Source organism: Dunckerocampus dactyliophorus, chromosome 5 (assembly GCF_027744805.1).
Source record: "Dunckerocampus dactyliophorus isolate RoL2022-P2 chromosome 5, RoL_Ddac_1.1, whole genome shotgun sequence".
NCBI classification, from domain to species: Eukaryota; Metazoa; Chordata; class Actinopteri; order Syngnathiformes; family Syngnathidae; genus Dunckerocampus; species Dunckerocampus dactyliophorus.
The window spans coordinates 28,033,519-28,051,353 of record NC_072823.1 but is presented as its reverse complement, the minus strand read 5'-3'; the positions used below and the strand labels follow the sequence as shown (position 1 = coordinate 28,051,353).

Below are 17,835 nucleotides of genomic sequence, written 5' to 3'. Positions count from 1 at the left end.
AGTCACGATTAATGATAATAAGAAGAATATTATTATTAATAAAATTATATATTTATGCACTTCCAGTTCGGGCCAGAGCTGCAGATCTGCTCATTAATCCACTTGACCCCCGCAACGCCGAATCCATTCGAGTGAAAATAGCTGACCTTGGAAATGCCTGCTGGGTGGTAAGACCCATTTTAATTCAACTTAATTTAATTTAATTTACTTTAGTTTTGATTTGTTTTATACTGTTTAAATTTTTTTATGTTATTTTTTTTATTTTTAGTGATTATTATTATTACATTTTTCTGTTTAATTTATTTTGTTTTGTTTGTTGCTTTATTATTTATTATTGCTTAATATTTTACTTTAGATTTATTCTGCTTTATTTTTGTTTTGATTTATTTTGTTTTGCTTTTTTATTTTATTTTAGTTTATTGTAATTTTGTTTACTTTTGATTTGTTTAGTTTTGTTATTTAGTTTTGTTTTTTTAATTTTTAAAAATGTATTTGTTTTATTTATTTATTATTACTTATTTCATTTTTAAATTAGTTATTTTATTTGTATTTGTTTTCATTTATTTGTTTTGCTTTTGCTTTCCTCTCTTTTCTATTTTGCTTTATTATTGCTTTTTATTTTATTTAGTTTTATTTTATTTTCCTAAGAGATTTTATTTTTATTTGTTTTCATTTATTTGTTTTGCTTTTGCTTTCCTCTCGTTGCTATTTTGCTTTATTATTGCTTTATTGCTTTTTATTTGATTTAGTTTTATTTTATTTTCCTAAGAGATGATTATTTTATATTCTTATTGGGTTTTTTTAGCCATTATCATGCACTTTTCCTTTATTAATACTAATGATACATTTTGCATTATTATTTTTTTCATTTGTCACTGATTGGCTGTGAGAGATCACATGCTTTTTATGTCCTATTGCGTGGTGCCCATTTATGGCCAAATCAATGGTAATGTAATGGTTGCACACATTGAAAAAAGACTCTTTGGTGTAGAATGATATACCTGTAATGTACATATTACACATTTAAAAGAAACATATCTGTCCTATGGAGACAAAAAAAATTCAGTCCAAAACTACTTTCACCAGAATTTAGTCCCATTTTCTCCAAAACATGAGCATAAATGAATAAGAAACGGACATCTTTTGGCGTTACTTGAAAAAACTGTTGAAAATGTTCAAGCAAACAAGTGCTCAGGCGCATGTGCGCTCACACGGTTTGATACAATAGCGGCGCGGCCCATACACTATACAGTGTACCGTACGTGTGATAAATAATTGATCATCAACACGGCCACGTAAGCCAAATCCATCTCCTCCTGCATTGCAGCACAAGCACTTTACAGAAGACATCCAGACCAGACAGTACCGCTCCATCGAGGTGCTGATAGGAGCAGGCTACAGCACTCCTGCAGACATCTGGAGCACCGCCTGCATGGTAAGTAAATATTAGTACTGTAGGCATGCGTGCGCCACGTTTCTAAGAAGTGCGCCCTCTGGTGTCTGGCAGGCCTTTGAGCTGGCCACGGGAGACTACCTGTTTGAGCCCCACTCAGGAGAGGACTACTCCAGGGATGAGGGTGAGGATGCAAAACACTGCAGAACCGCGCTATTTAGCACCGTGTGTTTGACATCTTTAGATAGATATCATGCAGATAGTAAGGGTGTGAAATAGCTGCGCTAGAGCAAAGACTGCAACAGCAAAGTGCCTTAAGGTAGAAAAGTCCGGAAAATGTCAGACGGGCTGCTTTTAAATACTCCAAACTGCAGCGGAACCTCCAAAGTCCAACACAATCACAGCTTTATTTTCCCCCATAAGAAGCAATGCAAAGTCAATTATTTGCTCATTTTAATGTCCTGATCTGTCACACAACTACTGGCAAATTAAGCTAAAATAAAATAAAATTACACACGCCAGACAAAAACGCTCTGCAATGAGCTGTTTAAAGTCACACTTTAACGTCCCAAACGGTCACATGACTTTCAAAACAAGTTAACTGCTGTATCATAAAAGTACAATACAATAAAGTAAAACTACTCACCAGGACAAGAATGTAAGCGAAAAGGGAACAGGAAGGTGTTTGCAGAACGACACTGACACCTAGTGGTGTTTTATAGGTATTTCGTTCTCTTTTTCATGTCTGGTTGTGTGGTTATGGTCACATTTTCCTTCTTTGCCACCATTGGCATCCTTCATTAAAAAAAGACACAAAAAAGCCAATGTCTGTTATATAACCATATTTACATATATATTTGTTATATTATGTATATTTGGAAGGTATCTATGATATGTTGATGTATGATCTAATCTGTTGAACTGTTAACTGCTTCGAGTTTTCCCCCTTTTTGCACCCTTCTCGGGTGGCATCACAGAAAAGCCAAAGAAAAAGCCAAACGCCCCCTCACGGCTGTTTAAAACTGTCCTTTTAATTCTGCTGCTTCTTCTTTCACCACTCATCTGCACCCTATACTCTACCATGTATGTAGCCTATACTCTACCATGTATGTAGCCTATACTCTACCATGTATGTAGCCTATACTCTACCATGTATGTAGCCTATACTCTACCATGTATGTAGCTTATACTCTACCATGTATGTAGCCTATACTCTACCATGTATGTAGCCTATACTCTACCATGTATGTAGCCTATACTCTACCATGTATGTAGCCTATACTCTACCATGTATGTAGCCTATACTCTACCATGTATGTAGCTTATACTCTACCATGTATGTAGCCTATACTCTACCATGTATGTAGCCTATACTCTACCATGTATGTAGCCTATACTCTACCATGTATGTAGCCTATACTCTACCATGTATGTAGCTTATACTCTACCATGTATGTAGCCTATACTCTACCATGTAACTCATTGACCTTTACAGATGCCACATTACTACAGTACATACTGTATGCTGACGTAAAATGCCGAAAAACGCATAAAAATGCATAAAAAGTGTTCCTGGTGAAGAAAAAGTCATCAAAATCTGCAGGAAGTGAAAATGAAAGAAAACACCGCCCTCAGTCTTTGCAGCGATGACGTATTCCAGCCAACGAGAGATGAACAAAAACGTGCCAACAAGGCCATTTGCTTCGACTGCAAGTCGCGAAACAGCGCCCGCACAGGTTACAAGCGAAAATCTTGATAGACAAAACTGTAAAAAAACTTCTGTTGTCTCCGTTTGATTCTAAAATGGCACCCCCATTGGTTATAATCTAAAACGGCAGCAGAAGAATGCGTTGTGTCGCTCAAGATGTAGATAGATCGATGATGGACGGATAAAAAAACGACATAAAATGTTGCCTTCTTTGTTTGATTTTAACTGCAAATTCTGAAACGGCGCCCCCATGGGTTATAAGACAAAATGGCAACAGAAGAATCTGTTGTGTCACTCGCTAGCTCTAACCAAAAAATGTGTTTCCTTGTTCGATTAAAACTGCAAATTCTTAAATGGCACCCCCACGGGTTATAAGACAAAATGGCAACAGAAGAATCTGTCTTATCTCTTGTTGGCTTTATAGATAGACAAAACTGTACTAAAAAATTAGTTTCTTTGTTCGATTTTAACTGCAAATTCTTAAATGACGCCCCCACGGGTCCTAATCTAAAATGGCAGCAAAAGAATGTGTTGTATCACTCAAGAGATAGATGTATGGACAGATAGATAAAACAAAACTGCAGATAAAGTGGTGTCTTTTTGAACTGCACATTCTGAAATGGCACCCCCATGGGTTACAAGACAAAATAGCAACAGAAGAATGGGTTGTGTCACTCGCTACCATTATAGCTAGCGAGATAGACAGACAAAACTGTACAAAAAATCTACTTTTCTGTGTTTGATTTTAACTGCAAAATTCTAAAACGGCACCCCCACGGGTTATAAGACAAAATGGCTGCAGATCAATGTGTTGTGTCCCTCGCTACCTCGATAGACACAACTGCACATAAAATGGTGCTTTTCTTTGTTTGCTTTTTACTGCGAATTTGAAAACGGCACCCCCACGAGTTACGAGACAAAATGGCCACAGAAGAATCTGTTGTGTCACTGCTAGCTCGATAGACAAACAAAACTAGACAAAATAGTGTCTTCTTTGTTTAAGTGCAAATTGTGAAACAGCGTCGCCGCGGGTTATTGGATACGTTGCTGACCAACGTGCTCGTGAGCTTGATAGACAGCGATAGATAGGTCGATAGATCAAACAACACAGAATGTGTATTCTTTGTTTGAGATGAGCTGCAAATTCCAAAAGCGGCGCCCCCGCGGGTTATAAGACAAAGCTAGCTTAGCTTGATAGCATGTTACTAACAACTGATGTTTCTCCTTTACTGTCTTTCCCTTTTCCCTTTCTCCTCCATCTCCCTTTTTAATTCATCTCGTCTTTATCTTTTGGGGTTGTCCCATCTTTGTTTCGGTGTATCCCCCCCCCATAGACCACATAGCCCACATTATAGAGCTGCTGGGTTGTATTCCAAGGCACTTTGCGCTGTCTGGAAAATATTCCCGGGAGTTCTTCAACAGAAGAGGTAGCGCTGGCAGGAGACGCGTCGGGGGGCGGAGACACATGGACGACCATCACGGACGAACATGACGACCATTCATAACTCAATCAGGAACTTTTCAACCTATCACATTTATTCCGTCATGCGTCCAAGGAGGCGGAAGTGTGTGTCCGTCCAAAGCAGCCGGCGTGTGTGTGTGTGTGTGTAAGCGTGTGCGTGTGCATGCTGTAATGGTGCCTGTCCCCTCTGTGATGTATGTGGTGGTGGGCAGACCACATCGCTCTGATCATGGAGCTCCTCGGGAAGGTCCCACGCAAAGTGTTCGCTGCCGGGAAGTTCAGCCGAGAGTTTTTCTCCAAGAAAGGTAAACAATGAAAAAAGTGCCTGTGGTGTCAGTGGGCGGGGCCAGAGGAGGTAGGCGGAGCCTCAAGGATCCCATATTATAGTATTTTCTTGACAACACAGACATTGTAGTAGACGACATACATCACATACAACAACGTAACATTAAGGAGTGGGGCAGGAGGACACAAGCGCCAGCATAGCTACGTGATGCTAAAGTGCTAACATTACGTTTTAACAGCAACATCACGCTAGGTTAGCCTGTTGGCTTGGGGAAAAACCAAAACAAGCAAACTTACAGCTCTGCTGTCTGGAGCTGACTGATACTCAGCTCCATTTTATGACGTGTAGCGAAGCCTACTTTTTTTTTTTTCTTCTTTCTTTCTTTGCATAGCAGTCCTCCCAAATACGAGCGAGATGATAGATTTTTTTTCCTCACGTCTGGGGCTCGTAAGCTGTACGGCCGTCATGTTGTCACATGGATCATCCGTGGCGCCTTCTGGCATGATTGAGTCTGTGTGTTACGTATCTGCAATTTCTGTTGAAATCCAAGCATGTCCTCGTCCTACTGCAAAGCATTAGGTACATGTCTGTTGATACCTAACACAAGAGCGATATCAAACATTCTAAAGCTAAAAAAAGCATGGTCGTAGATGACCACACGGTATCTACAACCACGGGCATCATCACACAGTAAACCACAAAGTGTTCAACGGAAACTTGCTCATTTGCATTATAATATTTTGTAGCTCTTGTATTGGATGTTTGTGTACCTAATGAAGTGTCTCTATTTATTTTTTTTTGCACCAAACTAACAATGTTATCATACTCTGTACCGTAAATGCTCTAATTGCACTCAATAATGATACGGGGTGCATGAGAAAGTGGAAGGGGAACAACGTAGCTGTCTTTGATCACATGGCCGTTTATGGACAAGTATCTTGCGCAACCAATGTTGTAATTGTTGAGTCAACACTAACTACGCATTTTAAAGCGCATGCAGCCGTAGACAAAGCTGCTGGATGCTGGCCAGCTTGTGGAGTTAAATTAGGTTTTTATTTGAAATATTTTTGTTTTTTGCCTACAACCGATTTTTTTTTGATAACCCGGCGATTATAGCTTAACTGAATAGAGGCGGGAACTGGAGCATTTACGGTATATTATGCTGGAATTGCATGACGGGCCGCGCCAAACATGCCGTTTATGTCTCCCATCACCGTTAACTGGGCTTTTTTTGTTTTCCTTTTAAAATGTTTGATCTGTGTAGGCGAGCTGCGGCACATCACCAAGCTGAAGCCGTGGTCGCTGTTCGACGTGCTGGTGGAGAAGTACGGCTGGGCGCACGAGGACGCCGGCCACTTCACCCACTTCCTGCTGCCCATGCTGGAGATGGTACCCGAGAAGAGGGCGTCGGCAGGCGAATGCCTCAATCACCCGTGGCTCAACTCATAGTCCGCCCCCCTACCACCACCTCCGGAAACCCCGTTTCTTTTCTTAACTGCCCCTTAACAGCTTCCCCCTCGCCTCGCCCCCCCTGGTGGCAGCCTGTGGTACTACAGCCCCTCCGTGTTGTCCTGAATGTAAAGACAAGCTTGTGGATTAAGACTCGGTGTCTTCCGGAACATCCCAAAGCGGATGGATGCTGCTCATGTCAAGACAGCGAAACTCCATGCTAGCTCGTTCTTAACCCCACCCCCACACTTTAAGAACACTCTACCTGGATTACTGCCGAGCTGCACCTGCCATGACCTTCAACCTACATCCATGTTTCCTCCACAAAGCAGGAAGGGACTTCTTTTGAAAAATGCATGGGCGATGCACTGGAAATTGATGCGTTACCGTTTTGGACCACCAGGAATATTTAACTCCGGTGTTAAATGGTACCCGTCCCCTCCTCCCTTTTGTCCCCCCCACCCCCTTCAGGAATTTGAAAACTTTGTACATAAGACTCAGATCTGGCAACGCACAGGAGCATCATTCCAAACTAAAACGAGAGTCAAATTACGAAGAGCAGCAAAGCGACCTCCTCCGGATGACTATGCCTCCACCCGGTGGCCGAATGAGAGTACTGCAACACCACTACCGCCGCTGCTGCCAACACTTATTCTACTATCGCTCTACTCACATTATCACAACTAGTTCGGTTGCCTATTTTTTGCAATAAATAAAAAAAACAAGTATAAGTAAATGGTGAGATATTTTTAAAAAAATATTTAATTCATTTAAAAAAAGAAAAGGAAAAAAAAACTGGTTGTCGTGACAGAATCCTCTGAGGTGATTGTGTTTGTCTATTAGAGTATTTCTATTATAATTATTCCTGTTAATTAATATTATCATTAGAATTTTTTACACCTCCTTAGCTGAACAGTGCTGCTCCAAGACAAAAAAATTCGCAAAATTAATGTGATTTGTTTTTTTTCTCTGGCACCAAAAACCTCCTTCTTTCACTCTCTCAGCCATGCTGACTGTTCTTCCTGATGACAAAAGTGCGTCTGTTGTCTATTGTGTTTTTCATCGACTGATTTCAATAAAATGCTAAACAAACGGACCTGCATGTTGCGCTTGTTCTACCGTGGCGGCGCAGTCGAGCTCCTGGGGCCTCATGCACAAAACGAGGATTCAGAAATCCCGGATAAATGACTAAGCTGAGCTCAACCAACCCAAAGCAAGAGCGTATAGGCTTAATTGGTTGCCCAAAGCCCAAGCCAGGATGGGTAGACGCTGATGAATCAAGCCAGGTGAAACCAATCCATCGTCAGTGCCCGTTAAATAGACCCGGACTATCGATCACAGAGTCACCAATTGACCATGGCAACGAGAGCGGCATACTTACGGAAGCGGAAATCCTCATAGAGGTTTACGAGGAGGCACAATAGCAAATAAAAAGGAAAGGCAACACCACCAGTCATAAAACAGAGAAAATGTGCCAAAGCATTGCAGTACTTGGTACTTTGTAGTAGTGCACAAATACACACTCACTGCTCCGCTGAAAGTTCTTTACAATCCAAATAGTTGGGTTAACAAATGAACAGCGGTGTACACCACTGATCTGTACTTAAAGAATCTGGATACACCATACGTCGCACGCGCCCGTGCAAGCCGCTGAAGCCACAGAGCGGCCATCTTACCACCCACATCTCGTACGTAGCAGACTACATTCGCACAGCGTACATCAGGGGTCATCAACGTGGTGCCCGCGGGCACCAAGTAGCCCCCCACGACCACATGAGGTGCCCTCAAGCCTGCTTTTCATTCAGGTTTTCAGTTAATAATGAAAGAACAGTAGAAAGAAATGCATTTTGTTCATGTTCTGGTAAAACAAGCATATTCGCTCTGTTTGGGTTTAAAATAAGCTCTGAAAAGAAATGTTACAAAAATGAGTACCGTAAAGCACCGTGTATAAACGGCACTTTTTTTCCACTGGTAAGAAGCAAAAAATCGGGTTGCGGTTTATACACGATGACAGGTCTGTGACCAGACGCAGAAATTGACGAGAAGTCCATTTTAGAATAGAGTCTGTGGGTCAGACAGTTGCTTTGACTTTAGCGCCCTCTGCTGTACAGTTGCTGAAAATGCTTGTGTATGCAACTAACTTATCTGACGGCTGTCTGTATTTTCACACAGTGAAACCATCTCTATATACACTGAAGCTAACCTAAGCTTCCAATGTCAAATACAATACAACGTTGTTTATTCAAATTCACACTGAAGCAATGCAATAAAATAATAATAGCGAAAAAGAGAGGCAGTGAAAGATAAGATATCAACACATCTCTGAAAATTGCACATTTCTTTATTTAGATTTTTTATTATTAATCTGTGCTTAGCCATTCATTTTGTAAAAGTAGCTCTCACAAGGAAAAACGTTGGTGACCCCTGGCGTACATAGTGTACAAAGCAGATGAAGAAGCTCGCAGAACATCTATATTTTACATTAAAAAGCGGGGAGATTCTCCCATTCCTTCAAGTAACGCAACCTTCGTCCCTTAAAAACGATTTGATACGTTATTCTCTGTCTTTGGCTATAATAAATGTACTTTTTCCCCTTCCAATTCTCATTGCCTTTGGGACAAAATTCTACTGTGCACCCTGGCTCAGCACTCCCCTATAGCAATGATCATAAAATAATAAATAAAAATGATCATACCCGAGTCCTTATGACTAAGCTCAAGCACACCTGTTGTGCGAGGTTAGTCTGACTAACCTTGCATTTAATGTGAGTGGGTAACAAACTAACAACAGACTTAACAACTCACAAGTTCTCACATAAGTCATTGTCCGAGAAGTGTTTCTTGTGAGTGGTAATATGGCGGCCGTGTGGCTTCACAAGTCATTGACCAACGGGCTATCCAGATTCTTTAAGTACAGATCAGTGGCGTACACTCATATCTATGAACTCTTTGCTTTGTTAGCATATCGCCATTACTCGTTCGTAGCTTCAACAGCGTGTAAACTTCCGGTTTCCCCTCGAGCGCTAAGGCTTCTGGGTAATGTAGTACACATCCAAATTAACCAACACAACATCTCCGAAAACCTTGTCGCATTATATTTATAAGGGATGTGTATTTTATATATAGTATGTGTAAATTATCTAATGATTACAATATCATCTAAAACAATTTATGTACAATGATTGACAGTGTGTGTCGTTGAATGTGATAATGTGTCATGGGCAGTGGATTATTACTGGTTTCCATTTATGGCGACGACTGACATAAGGGATGAGATGAAGTAGACCCTGGACCTACAGGCTAACTCCATAGAATAAATCTCCATGGTAACTTCTATCAGAACACATTCCACTTTCCACTATCCCACTTTTGTGCAACAGGATCACGAATAAATTGAGCCAGGATAACCAAGATATCCCAGTTAGGCCCCTGAAACCAAAGAAAACAACCAATCGCCATAGATTCCCTTTATTATGGATGGATACGTTTCATCACAAAGCATGTTCCCACCAAGTTATGAGGTAACAGGTCAGACATTTTAGTGTAACAACATGAAAAAACATTAAAGACATTCATGTCCTAAAAATTACATAAAAATAAGCTATTTAAACTACTCACAGCATTACCGTATTTCCTCAAATAGTGGCCTCCACTGCAATAGATGCCATCCCCCACAATAAGATGCCCCGGTGCACCTATTGTGTACTGTAACCACAAACATAGTAATTTATACGGTAGTTTAATATAAATACATTTTGGAAAAATTATACAAAAATATATATTTGAAAACGCTTTTGTACAATTTAAGGCCTCCCCTCTAATAAATGTCTAAAAGGTCCCCTGTTAGGCAATTCATTTTTCACATGCTTTTCATTTTTTTTAATTTGATATTGTGTTCCAACGTGACAAAAATCTATCATCTCTCAGAGAACAGCTTTGTACAATTTTTTTTTAAAGGGCTTCTCTACACATCTTAAAATAAAGCTCTGCCAATTATCCGTCAGTCAACTACAGACGTAGGCGCTATAAGTTTGCTTTTGTTTTTCTCCAGCGAATAGGCTCGTCTAGCATAATGTTAAAATGTAAGTGCAATGTTAGCACTTTAGCATCACATAGCCAGGCTAGTGTTGCTAGTGTTTGTGTCCTCCTGTCCCGCTCCTTAATGTTCCGCTGTAATATATGACATCTATTATGTTGGACAAGTGCAGTTACGTCAAAAGTGGATCAAGTACACAACAGCTCATTAGCATTAAAGCTACGGCACATATACACCGAACTGTGTTCCCATGTTAAAAGCACATTTATTCGAAATCCCAGGCTAGATTTTGGACTTCCAATAAACTATTGTGGCACCTCGTATGCAAAATTGTTATTAAAAAAAAAAACAACCAAAAAACACCTTAACCTTTAATCTCAATGCCACATACTCTCTGAAGTTAAGTAACCCGCTGCCACTACATGAGGAAATACCTGCTTTTTCTTCTTGTACCATTGCACTGTGATCGTTCACCAGATATTTACAGAGACAAAAGTTGTTGAGGTATTTTGGCATCAGAACATCCAAGCGTTTGATTATGAGCGCTTGGAGGAAGAGTTCTTGAGCAGCAAAGGTTTGGCCAAGTCCAGGATGTCCAGGTTGGGGTCCAAGGACCTGCCCAGCCCTTCCAGCACCATGATGGCAAAAACTATGGACGCAAAGTTGCTCTCCAGCTTCACCTGGAAGAAGAGGAAAGACCGTTACCGATATCTTAAGCGGGCGTTCCTGAGATGCTTTCCTTTTCCTTTTACTTTGTGTTTGATGAGGAGACCAAAGACTCTGGACAGCAAGTCCGCCACTTGGACCTGCAACACAAACAAGCGTCAAGTCAGCAGGTAAAAGATCCTCATTTGCCACATATTGTATTGATAGATGCGGCACTCAATTCATGTGTATCATAGAGATAAGCCGCAACTTGACTTGACACTTTACCCCAATAACCCATTAGCTGCGTCGTCCATTTTAATGAACCAACGCCTCCTCGTTTCATGTGTTAATGACTTTCGCTACGTGGAATACCAGCAAGTGTCGCGTTTATGACTCCATCATACAGCAACTGTACAGCCAACACGGCATCTGTAAAGCCGACGGAATTTTACAATATTTATTTCACTTAATTATTTAAATATAATTTATTACAACAGAGGACTATTTTCTTCAATATCGACCGGCGCATACTCTCTGCAGTTGAGTAAATGCAGGAATTGTCCTGAGAAATACATTATGTACAAAATAAACATTCTCAAAATAAATTGGTTTCAGGCGTTGAATTTTCACAAACTTTTAAATACATTTTAAGAAAAATAATTTTAAAAAATCCCTCCCAAAAAGTCAGAACGTTTTCCGTCAAGGACCGGATACAGAAGAATACCAGTAAATGTTGGGAACTCTCTGTAGTTGAGTAAATGGCCCTGGCAACTACAGGTGGTATATGAGGAAATGTCAAATTTTCACCGACATAAAGCTTTTTAAATACATAAAAAACACAAAAACTTATTTATTTCGGGAATGAGCTGTGGGCCGAACGACATGAAATATTTGATGCAACTTCTAGTTTGCAACACATCTTTGCCACAAAGACGCTACCTTTCCAAGAGACAGCGTGCTGCTGAGGGTTCCGTCCACCAGCTCCGCCATCTCCTTCTTGAAGAGCGGCACGTCTTTGCACTCGTTGGCCCGAGCGTGATGGAGGATCAGCTCTGCGACGCGATCCCCCTGACCACACAAAAGCCAGTAAGGTCCAAACACTGTCGTCTTTATTCGCTTAAAGAACATGTGTCAAACTCAAGGCCTGTGGAGCCAGATTCGACACTTATTTTTTATGATTTTATTTTTATTTTTTATTTTTGAATATAATTATTGTTATGTCGTCAAAAAATATTTAAATCAAAAACATTTTAAACATTTTTAGTATTCAAAAATAATATACATAATAAAAACAACAATAATAAAAACAATACTAAAATATATATCAGTTTTATCACTATTATGTAGTATTTAAAGAGAAATAACATATAAACATTATTTTTATTGCTATTCATGTACATTTATTTAATTTTAAATATATTTTTATAGTATATATAGTCATAAAATATTAAAAATGAAAACCACATTGAAAACATTACATTTTATTATATTATATATATCATTGCTATTATAATTACTATTATAATTATACTATCATAAAATTGAATACAATATTTAAAATAAATAAAAATATTGACAAATATTAATTTAATTGCTATTATCAACATTTAAAAAAAAAAACAGTTTTACAGTGTATATATAGTGATAAAACATAAAAAAATCCCAAATACAATAAAACTCTAATAATAATTATATATATTAATTTTTATTATTATCATTTATGTACATTTTTACCATTTAAAAATAAATTTATAGTAAAAAAATAAAAATTTGTTCTGCCAATTTTGACAGAAAATTTGTACTGCATGCAACTGGAGTTTCCCCATTTAAAATGAATTATACAGTAGTTGTCAACTAAAATTTCTGTTTGGCACTTGACTTCTGATTTCAATGTAAGTTTGTTGGTAAAAGAATACAAAATGATGATAATCAAAGGCGTAATAATGTCATGCGGTGATAATACATAGTCAGTTACAGTTGAGGGTAACCATAACTGCCATGTGGCCCACATGAGTTCAAAACGACTTTGACGCCCCCAGCTTAAAGAGTCTACCTGTCGCTGCACCACGGCGGTAAAGACGGCCTTGAAGTTGGCCAGGTCGTGCTTGCTCAGCCGGGCAACGATGCCGGCGTCCAGCAGCACCAGCTTGAAAGGGCTCGGCTCAGGTCGGAAGCTCACCACCACCGTGTCCCACAAGTCGGTGAGGGTAGTTTTCCCCCGGCCTTTGGAGCCCGCCGGTGGGCCCACGCGCTGCACCAGGATGTTCCCTGGATGGAGATCACCGTGGACGAAGTTGTCCACAAACACCTGGAAGAGAAATAAACATTTTCACTTCAAACGCAAAGACGACGTGGCCTTAACTGGATGCGGAGCAGCTGCTGTTTGCCAACTCAGTAACTTTAATAATAATGTGGAGTGCATGAGAAAGTGTCCTAGCCGCCTAGTTGTAGTCCCTGGTTTATTTAAGTAGCATCTTACCATTTTCAGCAGGGTGTCGACGCCCATCCTGGCAATCATCTGCTTCACCTCCTGAGGAATCTCGCCTTGCAGGTAATTGGAAATGGGCTCGCTCTCCTGGGACGTGAGTAACGGGAATAACCATGAGAAACCACACGTTTGTCCTCCACCCCCTCCCCCTGCAGAGGTCCCTTTGTCCTCACCTCGAAGGTTTCAACTAAAATGGTCCTGGTGACAAAAGGCCGTAAGGGAGTCGGGAACTTCACATAGTCCACCTGGCGGAAGTTCTCCCGAAAACACTCAATGTTCTTGGCCTCGAAACGAAGGTCGATCTGCAACGGAAAAAGCATCTTTACTTAAAGCCCAGGTCACAACCGGCCGTACAATTTTTTTGTTTTTTTGGGGGGGGTGGGCTGTGGTTTTTATTTTAGTTGTGGTGACCATGAAGGAGTTAGATCTGCACACGTTGGTCGCACTAATTACGTACGTGGGGTGCACGTGTGCCGCATGATGCACACGGGGGCCTGCAAGTGCGACGTATGAATAAAACTGACATTTTGTGCAAACGTGACACCAGCAAAATGTTCGGACGACACATGTCGGCTGTACGGCCGACGCACGACGTGCGCAACCTGAAAAAAAAAACATAAGCGCCCGTAGAGTTTGTTTGACATGACAAAGAGCTACTGCGTCCCGTCCACGGCTCGAAAATCAGCACGTCACAAGCGCGCCCTCCGTGCGTTTTTTGTACGTAACGACCAGTTGTGACTGAGGCATTACTTACATAGACATGTTTCTTGTTTCTCATTGCAGTAACTTACAATTACAGTGTTTTGACAGCACTACAGAAGGGTACCAGTTCAAACAAAGAGGAAAAATGTGCTACAATAATCCCTCGTTTATCACGGATAACTAGTTCCAAACCCGACTGTGATAAGTGAATTTACACAAAGTAGGATTTCTTATTTATAAATTGAGTATTTTTGTAGTTTGAGCATAAACAGCCCTGTTTATGACCTCTTTACATACAGGTTTTAACATTATTAGAGCCCTCAAGACATGAAATAACAACCCTATAGTGGCTTTTACACTACTATCACCCAAAATAGTAGACCCGAGGTTCCCAAAGTGGGGTACAAATTGTGATGGGGGTATGTGAATAAAAATGAAAAACAGTTAGCGCCCAACGCTTACAATTACAAGTGTGCCTGAACGGCTCATGGCACGAGGAGAACGGAGCAGCAAGAAATTGTTCATTGCTCTGTGTGCATCATATGAACAAATAGCTGTTTGATGATTATATTGCGCATTAGGAGGGTTCAATCTTGAAGATTTTATATTGGTGAAAACCTGTCACTGTGAGTGGGAATTCCCCCTAAAATGAGGCTTTATCATTGGTTGTATGTATTTTCGTACTTCGGATACTGCTTTATCATGACTGTTCAACTTTACCCTTCTTTGGTATTTGGTATTAAATGAATATGCAGACTTAAACCACAGCTATCGTGAGCGGACAAAAAAAGTGAAGCTCATGTCAGCCCATTCAAACGGAAGGATGCCAACATCAGACAGGAATAAAAGATACATAGGATGATTACTTATGTATTTATCAGTCCTGATGTCAAACTTTATCAAAATGTGACCATGCAAAATACACATTTTTGACCCGGAATTACTATAAAATGAATTAACCAATCAATTACGTTCAATATTCCTTCCTGCGGTGGCTATTGTCTCATCATTTCCTAACACCTAGTCACCAGTGTCGAATACTACAGATCATCACGTCTTTGAAGGCATCTTCTGAATGCCTTATATTTGTATTTGAAATCATTTTTAAAACAGCAATGATTTATTAATATACTTTTGAAACACTGTGATTAAGTCAAGTCGTGAAGTTCGATGTACTACGGTAAACATAGCATTTCTGTCCTGGCTGCTCAGTACAATATGGCTACTGTGACAGGAAGTGACTGACTCCTTGCAGATGAACACGGGAACCTTCCCTTTCCGTGTGCCACAGCTTGATGTGTCCATCAACGTGTTTTCAATTCTTGCTTTATTATACAGCTCACTTCTTCTTTTTACACTTGAATGACCGTTAAGAATGTAAAAAATTCCAGTGGCAAGGCAGAACACCACTGACCACTCCTTTGCAGGGTTTTAAAAAGTTAATACAAGTGGTCCTCGGTTCCATATTACGACATTCCGAGCTCCCATAAGCTTCAATTAAAAACTTCATTTTGGTCCCTAAACAAAGGACTCGCTCCAAACTAGTTACAACGCACGCCGGCGAAAGAATATGTGCCACGCGCAGCCACAATGAGGAAGAATAACATCGCTTAATAGTTTACTTCTTAGACTTCAGCTTATCTCCCGAGAGGAGACACACCCACCAATATTGGCCACTCTTTTGTTCCCAAGCGCTCGACTGTCGCGAATGCTAAAGGGGTCATGGATTCGGTGCGCTGTTACTGGGAGAAACGTTTTATTACTGCATTTGATAGGTCCTGATTTAGGTACCAGTTCCGACTTACACTGAAACTTGTCTTTTACATCAGAGTCTGCCGTAGGAACGGAACTCGTTCGTAACCCAAGGACCACCTGTAAAGGTTTTATTACGGCAAATAGTTCAGCTTATTTCCATTTCCATTATTTCCTGTGCAAATGTTTTCCTTTTTATTCAGAACCAAATGTCTGTTCCAGGCATACTTGCACCATTTTTTGGTTTTGCCTACCTGTTTGGTCATGAGCTTCTCAAATTCATCAACTATCTCGCATAGGCTGAGCCACTTGAGTCCAGGCAGGCAGTGCAGCAGCCAGCTACCAGCCTTCATCAGCAGCAGGTCGATCTCCACCTGCCGTTTGATGCCTGGATGGACCACCTGAAGAACAACACAACAAATCAGGAGGGTCTCAATCAAATATGCAGAAACTTATTTATTTATATTATATTTGATTGTTTTTAGTTTAGTGGGGTTTTTTTTATATTATTTTATCTTTTTTGTGGTTTATTTTGGAATTTTTTTAAGCTATTTTTGTTTTTAAGTCTCCTCATTTTATTTTTATTTTTGCCTTTTTTTGAGTGTTTGTGCCTTTTATTTATGATATATTTTATTTATCACATTGTCCAAAAACTTTGGTCAACTCACCTTGATGGCAACAGGTATGTGATCTTTCTGTGAGATGTTCTGCTCATGCTGCCCCTCATCATCCTCAGTGTTCCCCTTCCACAGACTCCACAGAGAGCTCGCCACTCCTTCCAAACCAGGAATCTCCCACGCTTCCAGTAGGTCCTCTTTATCCAACTCCTCAACCAGCGTCTGGAAGGCCGGGTCGTCCACCTGGTCCTTCTTGGCCCAGCCGCGGTAAACCTGCGCCACGCACCCTGAACCCACCGGCTCTTTGCTCTCGAACATCAACACCTTCTTCCATCCATCCCCGAATGCCCTCTTGAGACACTGCTTGGTGTGAGCCCAGGGATGGGGTTGCACCTTCACGTGGAGCCTGGAGAAGCGGTCGCAGAAGTCCTCAGAGAAGATGTCCCGTCTGGTGCTGGCCCACTGGCCCAGCTTGATGAAGGTAGCACCTGAGCTTTCCGTCACCCACAGCAGGGCGTCTAACCAGAATGACGCCCAGCGAGTGGAGACCAGAACCAAAGGGGAGAGGAGAAGAATGGGGCCAAATTTCAGGAGCAAGACTAAAGCACGCAGGCCAAGGTGGAGGAGGAATACGAGTCTGTGCACTTGGACTTTGACAAGGGACTTCCTGGGGATGATTTGTGCTGGCACAGAGGCTTCTTGGCATTTTGCTACAAAGGATGATGCACCGGCGGTGGTGCCCCAACACAGCAATGTAACCTTGGGGATGTTGATGAAAATCTGCCTTCTCTTGACTAGACAAGGCCTGGAACTCTTGACTAATGTGCTTCTACTAAAAACGGCTGCTCTTTGAAAGGTGGACCTCAGGTTTAGAAGAACTGCTCTTGCTCCAAACACTGCCATCATATACTAATTATGACTAAGACAACTGGCTCACATGTGCCTGGAAAGTATTTAAAAGTTCTATAATAAGTCTTGCGATTTGTGACACCAAACTAACATACTACAAGTAGAAAAGCATTACAGAACATACTACAGTGCAGCATGCTACACAGAACTTGAATATACACTTCACTATTTACCTACTAGAAAAACGAAAAATAAATTGCATAACTGTGTAGTTAGTCGGTGTAAGGAAGCGAAGTTACTTATTCTTCATCCACATAGACTTCATATTCTTGCTATTCTCCAACACAGTCATCACCACAACAGCGATGAATGCAGGGTGTGATGGCTTCTTTACTTCCGGGTACATGACGTAGCACAATGAAGATCACGTGATTTGCACTTAAAGG

The 17,835-nt window shown here is 40.7% G+C and overlaps 2 protein-coding genes across 9 annotated transcripts in view; one reads left to right on the top strand and one right to left on the bottom strand.

Moving 5' to 3' along the window:
• The window catches only part of srpk2 (SRSF protein kinase 2), a 67,268-nt gene extending 56,829 nt beyond the window's left edge, over positions 1 to 10,439 (top strand). For 2 of the 8 annotated variants that reach the window (XM_054775173.1, XM_054775170.1), the window contains 5 exons: positions 67 to 167; positions 1,328 to 1,435; positions 1,508 to 1,577; positions 4,436 to 4,528; positions 6,114 to 10,437. In XM_054775173.1, the coding sequence (XP_054631148.1) occupies positions 67 to 167; positions 1,328 to 1,435; positions 1,508 to 1,577; positions 4,436 to 4,528; positions 6,114 to 6,298 (557 nt within the window). In that variant the 3' untranslated portion in view covers positions 6,299 to 10,437. Of the gene's footprint in view, positions 1 to 66; positions 168 to 1,327; positions 1,436 to 1,507; positions 1,578 to 4,435; positions 4,869 to 6,113 lie in introns of all 8 variants that reach the window. The other 6 variants (XR_008570313.1, XM_054775177.1, XM_054775174.1 and 3 more) reach the window with 6 other exon arrangements.
• On the bottom strand, positions 9,759 to 17,783 carry adck2 (aarF domain containing kinase 2). The gene is made up of 8 exons (XM_054775178.1): positions 16,592 to 17,783; positions 16,178 to 16,324; positions 13,643 to 13,771; positions 13,461 to 13,556; positions 13,035 to 13,289; positions 11,921 to 12,049; positions 11,086 to 11,139; positions 9,759 to 11,013 (listed from the first exon to the last, which is right to left on the bottom strand). The coding sequence occupies exons 1-8, from the start codon at positions 17,444 to 17,446 to the stop codon at positions 10,870 to 10,872; spliced, it is 1,809 nt and encodes a 602-aa protein (XP_054631153.1). The 5' UTR covers positions 17,447 to 17,783; the 3' UTR covers positions 9,759 to 10,869.
• Between the last annotated feature and the right edge of the window lie 52 nt (positions 17,784 to 17,835).